General features: G+C 60.1%; 1 protein-coding gene across 4 annotated transcripts; it reads left to right on the top strand.

Annotated features, from left to right (window-relative positions):
* The first annotated feature begins 5,437 nt into the window (after positions 1-5,437).
* On the top strand, positions 5,438-17,208 carry GTF3C5 (general transcription factor IIIC subunit 5). 4 transcript variants are annotated; one of them, XM_036329239.1, is made up of 11 exons: positions 5,438-5,806; positions 6,649-6,868; positions 8,050-8,248; positions 11,787-11,982; positions 13,019-13,123; positions 13,991-14,105; positions 14,518-14,598; positions 14,763-14,860; positions 15,133-15,215; positions 15,769-15,911; positions 16,644-17,208. In XM_036329239.1, exons 1-11 carry the CDS (start codon positions 5,663-5,665, stop codon positions 16,796-16,798), a joined length of 1,539 nt encoding a protein of 512 aa, XP_036185132.1. In that variant the 5' UTR covers positions 5,438-5,662; the 3' UTR covers positions 16,799-17,208. The 4 variants fall into 4 exon arrangements, with proteins under 4 accessions (XP_036185132.1, XP_036185131.1, XP_036185134.1 ...); XM_036329238.1 differs by having other exon boundaries at positions 14,760-14,860; XM_036329240.1 differs by having other exon boundaries at positions 5,689-5,806; positions 6,197-6,868; positions 14,760-14,860.
* The last annotated feature ends 2,623 nt before the right edge of the window (positions 17,209-19,831 follow it).

The following is a 19,831-nucleotide window of genomic DNA, read 5'->3' as shown; positions in this document are numbered from 1 at the left end:
AGCATCCCGCGCCGCAGCCGGACGGGGAAGCAACTCCAGGGTCCCCCCACGACAGAGGGCAAACAGCGGGGCCACCCCCTGACGGAGCCCCACTCCCCCTCGGGAAGGAGGAGCGCCTGCCAATCCGGATAAACACGATGCTCAGTGACACGGGACTGATCCGGTGTGAGTCCTCTCCTGTGAGGTCCCGGAACAGGCACGTTTATAGAGACAGAAAGCAGAAGGGTGGTTGCCGGAGCTGCGGGAGGGGAGTGGAAAGTTACTGTTTAACAGGTAGAGTTTCAGTTCGGCAAGATGGAGAGTTCTGTGATTGGATGGGGGGGCGGGGGTGGCTGCACAACAGTGTGCGTGTACTTTTAATGCCACCGAATCGTACACTTAAAAATGGTTAAAGTAGCCCTGGCCGGTTGGCTCAATGGTTAGAGGGTCAGCCTGCAGACCAACGGCTTGCAGGTTCGATCCTGGTCGATGCATCTGGATTGCAGTTCCATCCCCTGCCCCAGTCGGGGTGCATTCGGGAGGCAACCAATCAATGTGTCTCTCTCACATGGATGTTTTTCTCTCCCTCCCTTCCTCCCTTTAACGCTACCTTAAAAATTAAAATAAAATAAAACTGGAAAAATATCCTCTGGTGAGGATTAACAACAACAAATGGTTAAAGTAGCCATTTTTATATTTTAGCGCCACGAACAAAACATCTGGTGGCTCCATGTGACCTAGATGTTCCCTGAACAAAGGCCTGAGAGCCAGAGCCCAGCCCAGACAGCTCCCGCCCCGGGGAGAGAGGGTGGGAAATGCCCCTCGACCGAGGCCCACAATGTGGAGCCCACTCGGGGCTGGAGCAGGAGGGAGCCCCAGGGCTGCGTGGGGCACCCAGGACTGAGCGCCCACAGGCAGCTGCAGCGGCATCCCCGCCGCCTCCTTTCCTTCCAGACGGCCCTGCCTGCCCGTCTCCCGAGTGCTGTTCCCCCCGCGGAAGGGGGTCCCTCATTTCTCCTCCTGCTTTCAGCCCACATGCCCCTGCCAGGAGGCCTCCCCTTGCTGCAGACTCCCGCAGCCGCAGTGGCCCCTGTGGCGCTGGCCACATTGTCTTTACGCAGCTGCGAGCACTGTCGGAACGCCTTCCCCAGCACCCAGCAAATACACACTCCACAATGGGTGGGGGTGGAGTGATGGATGGATGGACAGATGGACAGCAGACAAACGGATGGGCCTGCCCGCTGCCCACCCCCAGGGCAGATGCGGGGGGAGGGAAGGGGAGGCGGGGGGGGGGGTGGCGGGGAGGGGGGGGGCGGGGGGCCTTCCTAACCCTCTGGCCAGGACTGTGCACAGTTCGGAAGCGCAGCCGTGTGGGCTGAGGACCCGTTTGAGAACTGCTTCCCCAGGGACTCCACTCGGAGCTGCACCTGCAGGGCAGCACCGGGCTCCATCTGAGGCCCAGCTCGCAGCTCCCCTGGGCCGCTGGGAGGCCCGGCCAACGCGCCTCCGCCCAGTACCTCCCTTCCCACTTACAGCCGGACCGGCCTTGTCCAGGGTTGGACTGAGCTTAGAAGAACCCGCCCCCAAGGCTGGTTAATCCGCAGGTAAACCCTGCCCGCAGAATCAGGGTCATGCTGAGCAGCCTGCGAGCCAGCAAGGGGTCCGGTCGGGCGGAAGGACGGGCCAGAGGCGCGGGTCCCAGTGTCCAGGATGGCAGCCCCCTTCTCTCCCTCTTCACCTCCCCTCGCTCTTTACCTTCCCCAGTGCCCCCCTCCCCTCCTCCCCACCTTCTTCACTTCTTCCTGGTCATTCATCCCGTGTCTCGGGGTCCCAAGGCTCCCTGTGACGCAGAGACCGCGGCCCCGTGGTCCAGGGGCTCAGGGCCGCCTGGTCGGGAGGGCGACAGCGCCCCCTGGTGGCCGCGGCCGCAGGAGGCTGCGGAGGGCGGAAGCGCTGTGGCTCGGTGCGGTTCTTGGTTCATTCATTAGCCATCGCCCACTGGGCGTCTGTCTGTTGGTGAAAGGTGCCTAAAACGGGTCAAGAGACCTCGCCACCATCAGCAATCAGGAGGGGGTCCCGGAGAGGGGCCTCTTCAAAGGGGGAGAGGGTGCGACATCCTTTCTCAGAGGTTACCCCGAGATGAAGAGGATGGGGACAAAGGCATCGAGGCCTGGGGGGAAGGGGGCGCGGAACCCCAAGGTTAGGGATTTGGGGGGTAGGGGAACAGGACCCCCAGTATCTGTTAAAGGGTTTGGGGTCCCCCCTGCAATGGGGAGCCACGCGAGTCTGAGGATGTGGAGGGAGGGATCCGCTTTGCATTTGAGGGAGAGAAGCGCCCCCTGGCGTCTGGGGAGGGGGAGGCGCCACGGAGCCCCGCGCAGGTGGAGACCTTCACGCACCGTGAAGCCCCATACCCGGGAGGGGGTGGGGGCTGCCCTGCGGGTCGGGAAGAAACCGCTCCCGGGTCTAGGGCTGGTGCGGCAGGACGCAGCCCGCCTCCGGGGACAGATTATACACGGGTGCGGCCCCAAGGGGGGAACCGTTAGTGCCGGTCTAACAAAATCACACGACCCAGCAGAACCTTCCAGAACCGGACCCGGCTGTGAAATGACACCCGACAGTGACTCACGGCCGCCCTGTTTGCAGAAGGCTGGAAACAACCTGCGCGCCCCTCGCAGACGCTGATAAGCGAGCCCTGGTCCGGCCAGCAGTGGAACAGTGCGCGTCTGTCCCAAAGAATGAGGAAGCCGGGCACGACTTGATGCGGAGTAATTACCATGATATATGGTCAAGGGAAAAAGGAAGGCACGGAGGGGAGTGTCTCTAAGCTACCACGGGTGGATTCATACTATAATCTGTAGGGTAACCGGTAAGAGGACAATAAAATGTAATTGGTATAAAAGAGGAAGAGAAAGGGGAGAAGAGGGAAATACAAGAGATGGGAGGAGTAGAAGATGAACAGTGAGTAATATGAAAGGTTTAAACTTCAATACAGGGTGGGGCAAAAGTGGGTTCACAGCTGTGAGGCCACGAAACAGTTTCATTCTTGTATTGTTATTGCATTATTTTCCATTTGAACGACTGTAAACCTACTTTTGCCCCACCCTGTATATCGGCCTGACATTAAATATAGAACAATTAAATACTCCAGTTCAAAGACCGAGGGTCTTAGACAGGAGGTTAGAAAACAACTACATCCTGCTTACAAGAGACAGGCCTAAAACACAAGGACACAGAAAGGCTGAAAGTGAAACGATGGAAAAAGACATACGCTGTGAAACCATTAACCAAAACACATCGCTTGTAGCGTTATGAAAAAATCACACAAGTGTAGACTTTCCTAGCAATAAAGAGGAACATTCTGTGAGGACTAAAGGGCCATTTGCCAGGAACAGGCAGCACTTCTAAATTTCTACGTACATAACAACGGACCTCAATTACAAACCAAGCGAAACTGACACAGCTGAGAAGAGAAACAGGCAAACAGGCAATCCTCACGGGAAATTTTAACACATTTCCCACAGAGTGAGCAGGCACACAGGTGCGCACACCCCGGAAAGGAGAAAGGACATGCACCTGACCCCTGCGAAAGACACACCGTTTCCTGATGTACCTGGAACACTTAACGAGACCGCACACACACGGGGCCACCAGGCCAGCCCTAAGAAGCTTTGAGGGAAGGGCTGGCACCTGCACCGTACGGAATCTGTTCTCTGACTATGGGGGGAATTAAGCCAGAGTCAACGACAGGAAGACAATTGTAAAATCCCCCAATTTCTGGACATGAACCAATAGATTTCTAAATACGTCTAAACCATTGAAAAAGGAATCCCAGCGGCTGTTGGAAACATTTTCACCTGAGGGGGATGGGGAGGGAGGAGGGGAGGGGAAATGAGAAGGGGCCAGTTTCCGGCGGTACAGACATGAGGGGCCCTTTCAGTTAGCACGGAGGAAACTCTGTAAAACCGATCCCACCATAACAATGAACAAACAGGAGGAGCTAAAGCGATAAAGCTCCCAGGGGAAGGTATTTTCATGAACTTGAGCTAGATTTCTTCCGACACCATAAAAGGAAGCCTGGTAGTAAAGGGAGCAGGCTTCTGAGGTACCGGCAACGCATGTTCTGTGCGTGATCTGGGCTGTAGATACACAGGTCCGGCCACCTGCGGTGATCCACCTGCCCCAGCTTTGCTCCCTAGAGTTTTCTTTTCTGACACTTGCTCGTTGTAAGATATATATATTTCAGAGAGGAAGGGAGAGAGAGAAACATCCATGATGAGAGAGAATCATTGACCGGCTGCCTCCTGCACGCCCCCCACTGGGGATTGAGCCCGCAACCTGGGCATGTGCCCCGTCACTTCCTGGTTGGTTCATAGGTCGATGCTCAACCACTGAGCTATGCCAGCCGGGCTGTAAGAGTTTTTATAAAATTTGAGCCAAAATGACAGTTGCCAGGAAGCAAGATCTCAAATGTTCTGGAGGGTAACAGGTTTGCAGGTCGTTGTTTTTTCTCCCCATCACCAACATGCAGTTTCTTCTATGCATTTGGAATTAAGGGGTGAATGTGAGAGGAAGTAAGCAGGGTCGGATTACAGGATAATTAACGAGATAATGTGCTCTCTGAAGGTGCTCGCACCTACTTTCCAAAGGTGTTATTAACCCAGGTGCACAAAAACCATGGAAAGGACTTAAGGCAAAGATAAACCTTTTACTAAGGAAGCTATATGCCTGGGGAGTGAATACCACCGTGACCTGCCCATTTAGACATTTATGATCAGATCACCCCCTGAGGTTACTTTCCGTTGAACCCCTTTCTCACCCACAACTTCCTGGAATGGTCCTAGGGTCCTCCCGCCCCCCCCCCCCCCCCCAGCTGATTGCATGATGCTTCTGTTAGGTTCTGCTAGAACCCCGCACACAGTCGGCGCTTAATAACTGTTTGGGAGGCCAAACAAGCAAAGCGCAATTCCCTCTAAATAAAAAAATAAACGGGGGTGGGTGGGTAAACGAAACCAAAAAAAGTAAAGAAAACAAACAAAACAGAGCCCAATTCCCCCGCGCCCGCCGTTTCCGGATCGACCCCACCTCCCACCCACTTCCCGGCTGCTCGCACAGCTAGAAACCAGTCCTGGAACAGCGGGGCCGGGAGTGGGGGTCCGGCCCCCAGGGAACCGCTCCGCCGGAAGAACGTCTCGGCCGGCCCCGAGCTGTCATAGGGTGGAACCGAGGAAGGGGCGGGGACTCGGCCTAGTCCTGATTCCTTAGTGGCTAGAACTAGGCAGCGGGCAGAAGGGGTGGAACCAGGTTTCCGCCGGACTGCTCATTGGCTAAGAGCTCGGCTCGGTCTTTGGATTCTCATTGGCTAAGGTCGAGAGCGAGCTGGGCGGTGACCTATCAGCTTCTGGGCCCGCCGTGGGTACGTGCAAGAGAAAGGCCCTTGCCCCGCCCCTCGGGCAAACCCCTTACTTTTTAAAAACACAATGGCGAGCACCGAGTGGTAGTTTACCGCGAAACCGCGGGGCCTTCCCTCGGACCTTTGCTCCCCGAGGCCTGGGAGCCCAGGGATTTAGAGAGACGCGAGCGGTGAGGGAGGCCGGAACGAATCCTTCGCGGAACCATCGAAGCGAAGCCTCTGGGCGCACGTGGAGGCACGGACCGCGGGGGTTGGGCCAGACCCGCAGGGATGGCAGCCGACGAGGGGCCGGGGGTCGCCATCCCCGTGGAGCTGCGGCGCGGGCAGCGCATGGTGTGCGTGGAGTACCCGGGCGTGGTGCGCGACGTGTCCAAGATGCTGTCCACCCTGGGCGGCGAAGAAGGCGTTTCTCGGGTGCGGAAGGGGGAGTCCCCGGGACCGCGGGGGAGGGACGGAGCCGTGGGACCGCGGCCGGAGGGGCGGGGTCACCCGGGGGAATAGCGTGGTTTCCTTGGCAACGGAGCCCTGGGCTGGCGCTGGTGCGGACCGTGGGCGGGCTGTGCTAGGGAGGCCGCGGGGAACAGATCGTTGTTCCCTGGAAGCAGAGGGAAAGGACTGTCGGGGAGATCAGAGGGGAACGGGGTGTCCTTTGCACCCCACATTCAGATGAGCCGCAGCCCCGCAGGAGTGGAACACGGAGGCTCCCGAGGATTAAGAGCCTAATCCGCTGACCTCCCTGCGGGGTGCGGGACGAAGGGCTCAGTGGTTAGAGTTGAAGTAGTAACAGTCACTCTTCTGTACCAGGCTTTCTGTCCTCATTGGCACCCTGCCGGGCGGGCAATGCCCGCGCTTTGCAAGGAGCACTTTGCAAGGAAAGCGAGGCAGTTCAAGGCCGCCCAGGAACTAGCGGGGCTGGGAGGAGTTCTCCCCTTGTGCCAGGCTCTGTGTGAGTGCTTTACACGCGCCAGGCCTTGAAATGTCGCTGTCGAGGCCCTCGCTGAACCCCAGCTCAGCTGGCAGCCGCCGAGAAGGAAGAGGCACCCCCGCCCCCCATTTCCTCTGCCACATAACAACTGCGATGCTCGGGTTTGCAAGTGAGCCTTTGGGGAACTAAGAGCTCTGAACGAAACATGAGCTCCTGGCCCTTTCTCTGTCACCTGGGTCATACCAGGCAGGCTCCTGCTGAGAGAGGTACCGCCCCCTGCCGGCCACTTAGCTGGCCACGGCTTCATCGGTCTCCCTTGGCCTCGGCACAGATCTACGGAGACCCCACCAAGAGGCTGGAGCTCTACTTCCGGCCCAAGGACCCCTACTGCCACCCCGTGTGCGCCAACCGCTTCAGTACCAGCAGCCTGCTGCTCCGGGTCAGGAGGAAGACGAAGCGGCAGGAGGGGCTGCCGGGGCCCGAGGCCCGCCCCCAGGTCACCTTTGACGTGGATATCCTTGGCATCGTCCCCACCATTTACAGATTCCAAGGTAACTGCAGGTGCACTCTCACCGAACTCGGGTCTCTCAGGGCAGTGTCCCCACTGCCTGCAGGAGCCTGCGCGTCAGCCACACAAGTGAAGGGAGCCAGGAATGCCCAGGCCTGCGGGGCGGGAGGTGAGGGCCTCTTCCCTCCGGCAGCGGCTCCCTGCAGACCTTGGGAGGCTCCTGAGAGAACCCGGAGGTCCATGAGCGGTGCCCTAGCTTTCAGAGTTACTGTGTGGGCCACGTAAGACTGGCCACAGGCCTGCAGTTCTCAGCCCCTCCGCCCCCCTCCCGTGTTGGGGAACCTGCTCCGCCTTCCCGGGGAGTCCTCACTCAAGTCTGCCACCCTCGGAGCCCCAGTGAGGAGGGAGGAAGGCGGGGAGGGGGAATGAGACGGCTGCGGACTTCGGCGTTGTGCCTTCCTGGGCTCCGCAGGGTTTTTGTGCAGGTCACTGGGCTTCCCTCCGCCTCAGTCTCCTTGTCCAGACACTGGGGCCCTGAGTTCCTGAAGCCCTTTGTGAAGATCCAGGGAGATGGTGCCTGTTACGGGCCGGCCCACCACATGGGGGCACTGAGAAACCTCTAGTTGCAGCTGCGGTTCTCAGACTCTGAAGAGAGTAGTGATTGAGGAGGCTGGAGGGGTGGAAAGAAGAGAAAGGAAACTGAAGCAGGACCTGGACCTGGGACCCAGGGGTTGGGCATTCTGACTGTCAGCCGCTCTGGAACGTTGTGCTGTTTTTGCGCGGACAAGCTTGCCCGTGATTTCCGTTCCCATCTCTAAGCGAGCCAGCACCTCGCCAGTCAGGTGCACGCCTGCCTCACCTGGGAGCTTGTTAGAAATGCACCATCCCAGATCCTGCATTTAGCAAGACCCCGGGAGTCACGGGCACCTTGCTTCGTGAGAAGCGCTGACCCAGACTTCATTCTCACAGCACGTAACCACCCCCACCCCAAATGCCGTTTATCCACGTGACGGGGGTGCACGGAGCCCAGTGCGTGGGAGCATTTCGGAAGCGTGTGGTTTCAGCTCCTGCCACCCAGGCCTGGCAGCCTCCGCCACTCGGCCGGCTCGGCACCTCCCCAAGAAGGCCTGGGCGTTGGTGCGTGGCACTGCCCCTTCCTGGGCAGGTCAGCCAGGAGAGTGGTCCCTGGCTGCGGTGCCGGCCACCTATCTCCTCTCTTTCCAGGAATGTCGGACTTCCAGTACTTGGCTGTGCACACAGAAGTGGGTGGCGTGCACAAGTCCATGTACGACAAGGTGCTCATGGTCAGGCCCGAGAAGGAGGACTTCTTCCACCAGGAGCTGCCGCTCTGCATCCCCCCGCCCATCTTCTCCCGGCTGGACACCCCAGCGGACTACTTCTACCGCCCAGAGACACAGCACCGGTGAGCCCGCCCCGCAGCGTCAGGGTCAGAGCCGGATGCGCAGGAAGTTTCCGCACAGGGCCAGGTACAGAGAAGGCCCTGGGTGAGCGGTGGCCGGGTGCTTGTGAGCTGGAGGGCCCTGACAGGACAGAGACCCTGGCTCTGGGGCTTGGTGCCAGTTGAGAAGTGGCCGTTGGGTTTAGTCCCAGGTCATTGCCACCCCCCCGGACCTTGCTGTCACCAGTAATGACAACATGTAGTCAGGTTCCACCTATGGGCGTCCCCTCTGAGCCAGCACCTTCCATCCCCTGCTGGCCTCCCTGTCCCCATCCCTGCCCGTGACCTCCTGGCCGTCTTTATCTTTCATCCTTGCTGTGCCCGTCCCCCTGTGCCACCCGCACCTCTGAAACCAGCCCAGTCCACTCCAGCTGTGTGCATCTCCCGGAGCCATCGCTGGCTCTCGTGGTGGCTGTGCTCTTGCTTACCGTGTGCATGGTCTGTGTCTGCTCGCGAGAACACGGCTCCTGAGCACAGGGACGGTATCTCTTCACTCAGGTGGTTTCCCTGGCGCTGAGCGTTAGAAACGCCAGGTGATGTGCATCATGGTCCGTAGCACAGACATCCCCCTGTCCCGCCCCGCCGCCATGCGCGCCCCAAAAGGCCCCGTGAGAGTGCTGCGTCCGTATAAACGAAATGAATGCTTTCATTTGACAACCGGCAGGTCGGGGAGACCCCAGGGACTATGGGCAAGGCAGGTCTGGGTGGGCCATGGCTTTATATTGAAGTCCAGCCAGCCATACAGTGACAGGAAGGAGTGGGGTTTCCTTCGTGTAGCAGCCAAGACAGAATGGTATTAAAAAAATAAAAACCCGTGAGTTTGAAACACCCAATTGGAGAATAATGTGGCCACCTCCCGGCCAGTGATGTAGCATCTCTCAGAGAAGCGCTGTGCTTGTTTCTGCAAATGGGGGCTGGTCCAGGGCACATGGCAGCCCCGGGGCCCCTGACTTCTGACCCCCAGGCGTTGCGCATTGCACACTGTCTGTGTGTTTGCATGCGTTACTTTTTCTAATTACACACAGAAGGACAAACATTTCTCAAATGCCTCAATTTCAGTGTAAGCTCTGTGGAGTGTGGAAGTTGTGATATCCATGTCCTGTGTGGCTTGGGTTCAGGACCTGGAGGAGGACCGCACGCAAATGATGAGACTAGACAAGAAATATGAATTTGGAAACGGGGGGCCAGGCGGAGAGCCCACCTCAAGTGGAAGGGCTTCACTGGTGCCCAGGCCCTGCCAACCTTTTATTTAATTTTAGATACACATATTGCCCTTACGCAATTCCGGTAGCAGACAGACTATCTTAAAGATCAGTAAATATTAGTAAAGATTTACTTTGAGACGATTAGGTCAGGAAATTGCTTGAGCCAGCATTGTCTCGACTCAACTATCGGTGCATAGCTTTGGCCCTTTCCAGAGCTCAAGGTCCAACAGCCTTCTAGATTCCTTGTTTGCACTTTCCTGATAGTGTAGACAATGGGTGGCTTCCAGCAGTGGAGGTAGCGATTTGGCCTCTCCTGCCCTCCGTTGTAACCTTGGTGTCTAGGACAGCCTGGCCCAAGAGAGGCCTCTGCAAGTATTTATCAACCCAGTGGATGAAACTTTGGGGGAGCAAGATTAGGAAAAACAGAGAAACAAATGGAAAAAGATAGTTTGAAACATGGCCCAAAGGTGGTGATACTCAAAGGATTGTTCCTAGCATGTTAAACGTCCAAAAGTTGGAGGACTTTAGTGCCTGCTGACTTGGTAGCTGAGGGTCACCTCCCTCTGCCAGCTGTGCTCAAGCCCATGGATTAGTGCCTCCAGGGAGAGCAGCTGGTGCTGGGCTCCCTGCGAAGAGCCAGCCCTGGCCCTGCCGCCCCACCCCCACCCCCGGAGGCGGTGCTCAGAGCTGCCCCCACACCAGGGAGAGTGAATTGGGATGTCACTTTGGACTTGAAGACCCAACCCCAGAAGTGTGCACCCTGAGGTACAAAAATGCACACCCTCCTACTAAGGGTTCACCCCAAAATGAGGTCAGCTTTTTTGGTGAGCAGTTTGGCAAAATCTATTATGATTTTAGATGTTCTCTTCCTGTTTGCCAAGCGCTCCCACCTGTAGGTGTTTATCCCAGTTCCTCTCACCTAAGAGTTCAAAGATACGGTTATGAGAGCATTTACAGATTAATTGTTGGCCACAGCCGGCCCGGTCAGGTCCTCTGAGCCCCGGCGTCCCCACAGCGTCCCAGGGAGGAGGGCCAGCTGCCCTCAGACCCACAGGCCCTCTGCCCTCACCACTGTTCATGGATTCCCAGCACATGGAAAGCACCTGCCTTTTCTCCCAGCGCTGCCATCGATTGTTCTGCTCTGCTGGCCTTGCCGGGCCGGGAACACGAGGAGGGGGGCTGGCCTGGCGGGTCCTCCTCCCGGAGGCTGAGTGGGTGCGGGAGCCCTGTCCCTGCAGTGAGCCCAGCGGGGTGTCTGACCCAGGACACTGACGCTCTGGCAGGATGGTTTTACTGGAGTCATGGTTTTTGAAAAAGGCACAGATGTGATCATGTGATTACAGTTTTGTTTCCCAGTGTGAAAGCCATTGTTCTCCATAAATAAGCAGGTGGCACGTACTCACTGAAAGTTAAAGGAAACCACTTGAAAAGGTAATAATCACCTGAATAAAGTGTGATATGCAGGGCGTAGGTGGAAGGTGCTCTGAATAATTCGGTGAGTTTGGGGTGGTGCCGAGGAGAGGAAACCACCATGTGACGGTAGCTGTTGGAGCTGGGGGTGGGCTCGTGGGGGGCTCCTCACACTGTCCCCTGCTTTAGTGCAGGTCGGACGCTCTGGCTCCCGCCTCACAGAGGCGGCACTGGGCACCTGGGACCACTGGCCTGAGTGTGTTCTGTGCTCTGTGGCTGGTGGCAGGACCCTTGCTTTTGCCTCTGCGGCGTGGCACTCGGTGACACATTGTTTCTCCACCTGGATGCTGTCAGCCATTTCCGCTGGGCGCTCGGCACCGTGCGGCCTCTGGGCGGGCCCCTCACCCTGGGCTCTGACTGCACAGGAGGGTGCTGCCTCCTCGCAGGGGGTTGGAGGGCCGAGTGAGTGAACCGGAGCTGAGGTCTGACAGCGGGCCCATCGGGCCGGTGCGGCTGCGCGGCAGCTCCGTCCCCATCCCGGCCTGAGGGCCTTTGGGTTCCTAGTTTTGACTGGCAGGTGGGTGCTTGCATGAGTCTGAGGCCACCACCTCGGGACAGGAGCCTCCCCCACACTCAGCCGCTGGGACCTTTTGGCCTGGCCCAGCTCAGAGCTGCAGGCCCAGCCTCTCCGAGCTGCCTCTGGTCGCTGCCCTCTCCTCGGTGCTCAGCCTGAGGACAGACGGGTCTCGGGCGCTAAGACCCTCTCCCTGACCCAGATTCCAGGGAAAAGCGCACAGACACAGGCCACCGGCGTCTCGGGCCTGGCGCGCTCCCTGCCTGGTCTGGCCGGGCCTGTGCCTGGTTCTCATGGCCCTTTCTGCCCCCAGGGAAGGCTACAACAACCCCCCCATCTCAGGCGAGAATCTGATCGGCCTGAGCAGGGCCCGACGCCTCCACAACGCCATCTTTGTCAACTTCGAGGGGGATGAGGTGCCCGAGCAGCCGCTGGAGGCTGCAGTGCAGACGTGGACCAGGCTCTGCACCAACCCCATGGACCGCAAGGTGGAGGAGGAGCTGAGGAAGGTGAGCGCCGCTCCGGCCGCCTGGAGACCCAGCGGGGCTCTCCTCACTCTGCGGTCGGCTGTGCCCACTTCTTTAACTGGTTCGTTAGCACACGGCATGTTCTCACTTCTAGATGTCACGTCTGAAAGCCATGCCAGTGTACGCCCGACTGGCAAGGTTGAAACACTTAGAATTCTCTGATGGGTCCCTTTGGGAGGCAAACAAGCGGTGCATTGTTCAGATGGGACTTCGTGTGGAGCTCCGGTTCCCGGAAACTCTCCTCCATTAGTGGGTTTGCCGCGTGCCAGGTGCGTGCGCGCAGCCTGCCGCGTGCCAGTCGGAGGCCGGGCCTGCCCTGGGCGGACACCTTCGCCCCGCCCTCTGGCTGCGGTTCTGAGAGGATGCGGCTGGGCTCTGCTCCTGGTGTCCTGCAGGTGTGGACAGCAGGTCCTCGGTGAAGCCACCTCCCTGCCGGCGGAGGCGCGCCCCTGGTTGCAGTTCACTGTCCGTGGGGGACGGAGTGCTTCTTAAAGAGACTGGGCACCATGCTGTGTTTAGCAATCAAGGGGGGGGAAGGGAGGGAGGAGGGGCAGAGGGCACTGTCCGAGGCTCCTCATTGTCCTCTGGACACGGCCCAATCCTGCCTGGCTCAGGGCCCTTCCTGCCCGGCCGCCATGCTGAGCCCACTGGCCTTTAGTCCTCCTGGGCCAGGCCATCTCTTCGGCCTTCATGATGTGCCAACTCGGGGTTCGGAGCTCCGGCTCCTTCGGTCATCTGCCCTGTGAGCTACATAAGGACAGAGGCTGTGTCCCTCGTCCTTTCGGGACCCTGGCCCTGCAGCCACACGTGGCACGAGCTGGGTGTGCAGCCTGCTTCTGGGCGGAGGGATGAGGGATGTGTCCCGGGCCCTGGAGGCTGGTCCCTGCTGGCTCAGCCCCGCCCTCCACCGACTCCTTTGGGGAAGGGTCCTCCAGGGCCGGACCACGCTGTGGAGTCGCCGGCGGGCGGGCTGCTGTGCTCATCTCAGCCTCTGCCTTGCCGCCCCCCCCCCCCCCAGCTGTTTGACATCCGTCCCATCTGGTCACGCAACGCCGTCAGAGCCAAGATGAGCGTCCACCCTGACAAGCTCAAGGTCCTGCTGCCCTTCATGGCCTATTACATGGTGAGTGTCTGCCCAGCCGCCACCTTGGTTCCCACCAGGGCCGTGCTGGTCCCCAAGGTGACCTCAGAGCCAGAGCAGTGGCCCTGTCCCACCCCCTCCCCCACCAAAGGCCGTCAGAGCTCTGCAAGAGCACGCTCAGCCCCCTGGGGTGATTTCAGGATTAAAGAGCAATTTCATAACTTTACGCAAAGGGATTCTACACCGTGAAGTGACTGGCCGAGTGCTGGTGGGCACCTCAGCCTCCCCGGGTGGCAGCCGGTCCCCTGCTCTCCGCGAGGAGGAGCCGGGCGCGGAGCGCTGACTGAGGGGCCGGTTCACAGCCAGCGAGTGGCAGCGCCACTGGCCCCGCCCGTCTGCCTGCAGAGCCCGGCCCCTGACCACAGTGCCTCCGGCCCCAGCTCGTCCCTGGGTTGAGTGGGGCTCAGTGGGGAGATCCCCCTTGGACTCAGTCCAGGTGCATGGAGATGGGGTGTCATTACTGGGCTCCAGAGGTGCTGGGGGAAGGGACCGTGCGTGCCGAGGGCCCCATGCAGGGTGCTGACTTACAGAGTCGCCGTCTGTCTTGCGCGTGGGCTTTCCCTCAGGACAGGGACGCATTTGCCGAGCACTGACTGTGGCCGGCACGTGGCCCAGGCTCCAGGCCTCGTCTCACCCCACCTGACAGGAAGGCTGAGGCTTGGGAGATCACGTGACCTGTCCGAGGGGACAGCCACAGGTGGCAGAGCTGGGGGCTGCAGAGCCACGTCTGCAACTCTTGAGAGTGACCCCCCCGTCGCTGCCCCCACTCCAGGCAGGCACCTGGCCTGTGCATTTGCGGAGCCGGGGCCCGGCCTGGGCCCCTCCCCACTCCCACCTTCTCTCCTCCAGATAACAGGTCCCTGGAGAAGCCTGTGGATTCGATTCGGGTATGACCCCCGAAGACACCCGGAAGCCAAGATCTACCAAGTCCTTGATTTCCGAATCCGTTGTGGAATGAAATCGGGTAAAAATGACCAACATCTCTCTCCCTCCCGTCTTCCTGTCCCACGCGCTCTGGTAATCGGCCCGCGGCCGCGTGGCGGGGCGCAGGCCACCCGGCGAGGGCTGAAGCGAGGGGGACGTGAGGGTGCGCGCTCGGGCCTGGCTCCACGCTGACCCTCGTTACTGAGCCACGGCCACTCGTTCACTCGTTAGTCCCGTTACTGTGGGTCCCGGGGGGCAGGCCGGGCGTCCAGCGGTGTCCGCAGTGAGGACCGCGCCAGGGCCCCAGCTCTGGCCCGCACGGGAACGCCGTGGCTCCACCCGGGCTGTCTCGGGAGCTGTCCCCAGGGAGCCCTGGTGGCCGGTCGCGCCAGGCCAGTGCCCTGTGCCAGAGAGGCTCTGCCCACCCGCACCTGACACCCCCCTCACCTCAGGGTACACCTCCAACGAGATGCCCGTGAAGGCCAAGCGCAGCACCTACAACTACAGCCTCCCCATCACCGTCAAAAAGGCGTGTAAGTGCCTCGGCTCGCTCTGCGAATTGGGGTGATGGGACTCCACCGATGCTGAGGACGGTGGCCTCTGGATTGCGGGGGGGTGGGGGATGCTTCCAGCAATCCCCGGGGAGGGGGCTGGGTAGCACCCCTGAATTCCTAAGCACTGCTGTTGTCCCTAGCAGCCAACCAGCTTGTCACCATGCAAGATCTGAAGCAGGGCCTGGGCCCATCCGGGGCAGCTGGCATGCGGAAATCGGCCTCCAACAAGTACAAGCTCAAGGTGGGTGCCTGGAGCCCGGGGAGGGCAGGCTGCAGCAAGCACGGCAGAGCCCAGCCCCAGCTGGGCAGGAGGCTCTCGGCTCCAGGGTCCCCCTCCCAGAACCTCCGGGGCATCGGAGCGGCTTTTCTGCATACCTGCTCTGGCTTCGGCCTGTCTGCCCCACCTGGGTGCAGGGACCAGCTAACTCCTGTGGCCCAGGGTGGGGTCTCCAGCACTGCCCGCCCCAGGGGAAGGCTCCCGCTGATGTGGCCCGTGTCTCCCCTCTTCCCCAGGACTCGGTTTACATCTTCCGGGAGGGCGCCTTGCCGCCGTACCGACAGATGTTCTACCAGCTATGCGACCTGAACGTGGAAGAGTACGTCCTTGAGGGCCGCGAAGCCTGGGTGGGGCCGTGGGAAGGGGTCGGGCTGCGAACCTGCCGGGACACAGAGCTCCCTGCGCAGATTCATTCCCATCAGCCTCCCTCTCAGTGACTCGGGTGCTGCCTGGAGAGCCCCTGTCCGGGTCACATGGGCCACACCTGTCTCCCAGGCAGGGTGCGGGCCTCCACTGCCCACGTGTGGGCTCGTGACATGGCTCAGTCCTTCAGAACCGACTAGAACCCCAGAAACCTCCAATCTGGTTGTTCATAGTGATGCTTAGGTATTGGGGAGGGGCACCGGGGGGCAGCTGCGGGCGGTTGGACACGCACTCACCCGGCCCTTGGGGTGGGCACCCCCGCTCGGTGCCTTGAGGGTCGGGGAGCACAGCCCAGGGCCCAGCGGTCCTGCATGTTCTCATTCCACTTCGCCCCTTGGCGCTCAGCGCTGCTTTTCCAAGCACAGCCTCTCGGCCACGCTGCGCACCGGCCTGTTAGCCGGGAGCCGCCTGGAACTCCATGCGCCCCCCATCCCCCCTGGCCCCCCCAGGTTGCAGAAGATCATTCACCGCAACGATGGGGCCGAGGAGACCTGCACCGAGCGGGACGGGTGGTGCCTCCCCAAGACCAGCGACGACCTGCGCAACGCCATGTCCCTCATGATCCGGCAGATCATCCGTGCCCGGAGGCCTGGTGAGCGCCGGGGGAGGGAGGCCTGTGAGCCAGCACCGGCCCAGGAGCCAGCCCTGGGCTGCCCGCTGCCGTCATGGGTACCGCTTCATACCTGCCTCCACCTCACGCCTTCCCGCTGTGTGTGTGTGTGTGCACGCGCGGGCGTCTGTCCTCCTGGGAGACGGGCAGTGGGTCAGGTCCTGTCACCCTGCAGGGCTTGCCCGGGGGGAGGGGGGGCGGGGGGGCGGAGGCAGGGGGAGCCCTGGCAGCTGGGCCTCTGAATAGGGGAGTGAGCACCTGCTGGGCTGAGGCTGGGGGTGGGGGGGTAGAGTAAGCAAGAGGCCCCTCCCAGAGGGCTTCTCCCAGGCTTGGGGCGGGGGTGGGGGAGGGGGTGTCCCAGAGCCTGCCCTGCCCCATGGAGCTGACGGAGCAGAGCTGCTTAGCCTTGTTTGGGACACAGCCCCTCGAACACCTCACCCAGGCTGTGGGCCCTCCCCATAAACCACTCAGAATGGGCGCTCCTGGGAGTCACGGGCCCCTCTGGGGAAGAGGTGTGCACAGCACGCAGCTCCACGGTCCCCGACGTGCCTGCGTGCCAGGTCCCGGCACCCACACTCCACAGCAGCTCCTACTGGAGCCCAGGCACAGTCCTCAGAGCCCTCGGAGTCCTCGGAGCCCTGTTCTGGGGTTCTGGGGGCCAGGGGCCCGGCCTGGGGCAGGAGCTGCTTTGAGACACACCGTCTCCTGCCCCAGCCCTCTTCTCCAGCCCGGCCAAGACTGACGGAGATGGAAGGAAAGAGCAGCTGACAGGCGAGTCTGGGGAGGACGAGGAGGAGGAGGAGGAGGACTTCAAGCCGTCGGATGGGAGTGAGAATGAGATGGAGACCGAGATCCTGGACTACGTGTGACACAGGGTCACGTGTGACCCCGGAGGACAAGCCAGGGCTCCGCAGTGCTGCCACAGTCGCCAGCACGGCCTTGGAGGCCCCTCTGAGGAGCTGGGCTCCCAGCACTGGGTGCAGCTGGCCCTGGTCCTGCCCGTGACTGCTGCCAGGGCTGCGTGGGACATTCCTGAAGTCATGCCCTGGCTCCTGCAGCCAGGCACCAGCGAGAGCCGGAGGCGGAGATGATGCCGCCGGGGGTGGGGGTCAGCTTGGCTTGGGGCTCATGACTGACGGCAGGGATGGCACCAGGAGCCTGGTGCATGGTCACGGCTGGCAGGAGCCTGTCCTTGGGTTTGGATCCTTCTGTTTGGGGTTAGCCTGGCAGAGGCAGGCCCAGCTGGTATTGTCCGCATTAAATACCTTTCCCCAGGAGACTTGATATGAGAGTGGCTTAGAGCCCCTGCTGGGCGGGGGGAGGGGAGGAACGTGGGCTGCTGGACCATTGCTGTTCCTCTGTGGCCTCAGTGGGCGGTGCTGGGACAGCTGAGCACAGGCCCGATGCCCTCGCCAGGTGGGTGGGTGAGGGGCCCGCCCCGGAGGGTCCCACAGCCTAGTGTGCGTTCATCCCTCACTGCTCCAGAGGCCTCCAGGAGACAGGCCCTGGTCCCATGGCTGCCGGAGTGAAAGGGCAGGGTCCTGGGGAGCCTCCAGGACAGACGGGGCCCAGGGCTCCATCCTGGAACCTGCCTGTAGAGAAGCTGGGCAGGCTGGCCGCCCGATGGCCCCGCTCCCTACTGCTGGGCATGGCACAGCCAACACTTGCAGGAGCAGCTCTCCCCAGAGGCGGGCTGGGCCCAGGCCCACGCCCCCCCATCCCACCCCACCCACCCCACGTGCTTCTCTTGGGGCCTCTGCTGTCCACTGTGGGTCTCCGTTGGGGCTCCCACTCTGAGTGGGGCTACGAACCCCCTGGTCCTCAGAGGGAGAGGGTCCAGGCTCTGGTCCCTACCTCCCGGGAGCGGCTGGCCCCTGTGCCAGCCTGAGGAAGGCAGCCGGGCGGGGACCTCACCCAGAGTCACTGGCACGGGCCGCACTGAGGCTCCCAGGTCCTGCCACACAAGTATCTGGTGGCGCCTCACTCAGAAACCTGATTTTCACACCCCATTTTTGGAAAAGCTTTTTTATGGTGGAAAATATCAAATATCCACAGAAATACTGACAGTTTAGTGGTAGTTCATGTTCAAGACCGCTTCCTGGGCAGCACCCGGTCCTGCCAGGAGGCACCCCCCGTGCAGCCCCTCCGGTGAGTGAGGCTTGACCAGCAGGCTCAGCTGCGATCTCCCTCCTCCGCCCCTGCCCCTGGGCCTTCTGTCACATATTTAACAGCCACGTGATCGTGTGGGTGCCAGGCTCCCTTAGGGGCTGCCGTGCCCTGTGTCAGCTGCGCTTCGTGAAGGGTTGCTTCTCAGACGCCCCACGGGTGCCCTGCCCCACCGCAGCGCCTTCAGAATAATGACCTGGCACCCCAGCAATGGCCAGTGGGGACGAGGGGTGCAGCAAGCACCTACCCCCTGGTGCCCTCACCAAGGAAGGTGGTGGTGGGAAGCAGGAAGGCAGGGAGGACCGGAGGGTGTGTCAAAGGACACGGGCGACCGGAGGGGAGGTCACACACACCTGTGAGGTGAAGACTCCTCTCCGGCCACACGCTGTCGGCGGCAGCACCGGGTGGACCTGTGTCTGGCCGAGTGGCAGTGTCTGCCTGCTGTGAGGTCAGCACAGGCGGGTCTGCCCGCACAGAATGTGCGCCATCGGGGAGAAATTATTCTAAGGATTTGCCAAAGTTCTGTGTGCCATTAAGTCAGGCGGGTGAGTTTCTTACTAGGTCAGCCTATCAGTTCAGAACCAGATACCTCCAGCCTAATTACCCAGGTTAGCACACAGACTTCTGGGAACCCATAGCCCCTCCAAGCACCCAACAATAGCCATGCAATCTTCGCACAAAAACATGAAAACCCACCCATACGTGCATAGTCAGCAGGGGTTCGAGAAGCGTTTTCTGTCAATGAGACGCTCCCATGTTAACTAATAGCACCTTTACACTAAAAAGTAGAGAACACCAGGGCTCTGACGTGGGGACTAGCCTCTTACAGAGAGAAGCTTAAGACTCCAACCCAGCTTCTTCCAGGGAAACCTGGGGCCCTAAGCAAGCCTCTGTTGACCTGGGCCCTAAGCCAGCCTCTGTTGACCTGGGCCCTAACCCAGCCTCTGTTGACATGGGAGTTCAGCTAAGTTTCTTAAAGAAACCTGGGCCCTCGCCAGTTTGGCCCAGTGGATGGAGTGTTGGCCCTCAGACTGAAGGGTCCCGGGTTTGATTCCAGTCAAAGGCACGTACCTTGGTTGCAGGCTCGATCCCCAGCCCCAGTTGGGGTGCGTAGGGGAGGCAACCAGTGGATCTGCCTCTCTCACATCGATGTTTCCCTCTCTGTCTCTCCCACTTCCTTCTACTCTCTCTAAACGTCAATGGAAAAATATCCTCGGGTGAGGATTAACTAAACAAAAATAAATAAGAGAAACCTCTGCTGACCTCAGACTCCAGCAGCAGAATCTTAACACATTGCGGGCGGATCACGAGAACTCTCGTGTTTTCATATTACACAGTGTTTTACAAACTATCATACTTTAAAAAGATAGTAGCTTATAATATGTAATAAATAACTTCAAAATTCAATGGGTATTTAACTTTAAAGTGTGCCTTCAACTATATAAAATGTTTTTTGTACTCAAAGCTAGCAATAAAACTACTGGTCCGTTGCCCTAGCGGTTTGGCTCAGTGGATAGAGCATTAGCCTGTGGACTGAAGGGTCCCAGGTTTGATTCCAGTCAAGGGCATGTGCCCAGGTTGTGGGCTTGATCCCCAGTGGGGGGGCCTGCAGGGGGCAGCTAATCAATGATTCTCATCATTGATGTCTCCCTCCCTCTTCCTTTCTCTCTGAAATCAATAAAAATATAAAACCTACTGGTCGGCAATGTGTTAAGAACTGAGATCTGTCCTTACCG

This window comes from Myotis myotis, unplaced genomic scaffold (genome assembly GCF_014108235.1).
Source record: "Myotis myotis isolate mMyoMyo1 unplaced genomic scaffold, mMyoMyo1.p scaffold_m19_p_12, whole genome shotgun sequence".
Taxonomy (NCBI): domain Eukaryota; kingdom Metazoa; phylum Chordata; class Mammalia; order Chiroptera; family Vespertilionidae; genus Myotis; species Myotis myotis.
This window is presented reverse-complemented; position numbering and strand designations above follow the sequence as displayed.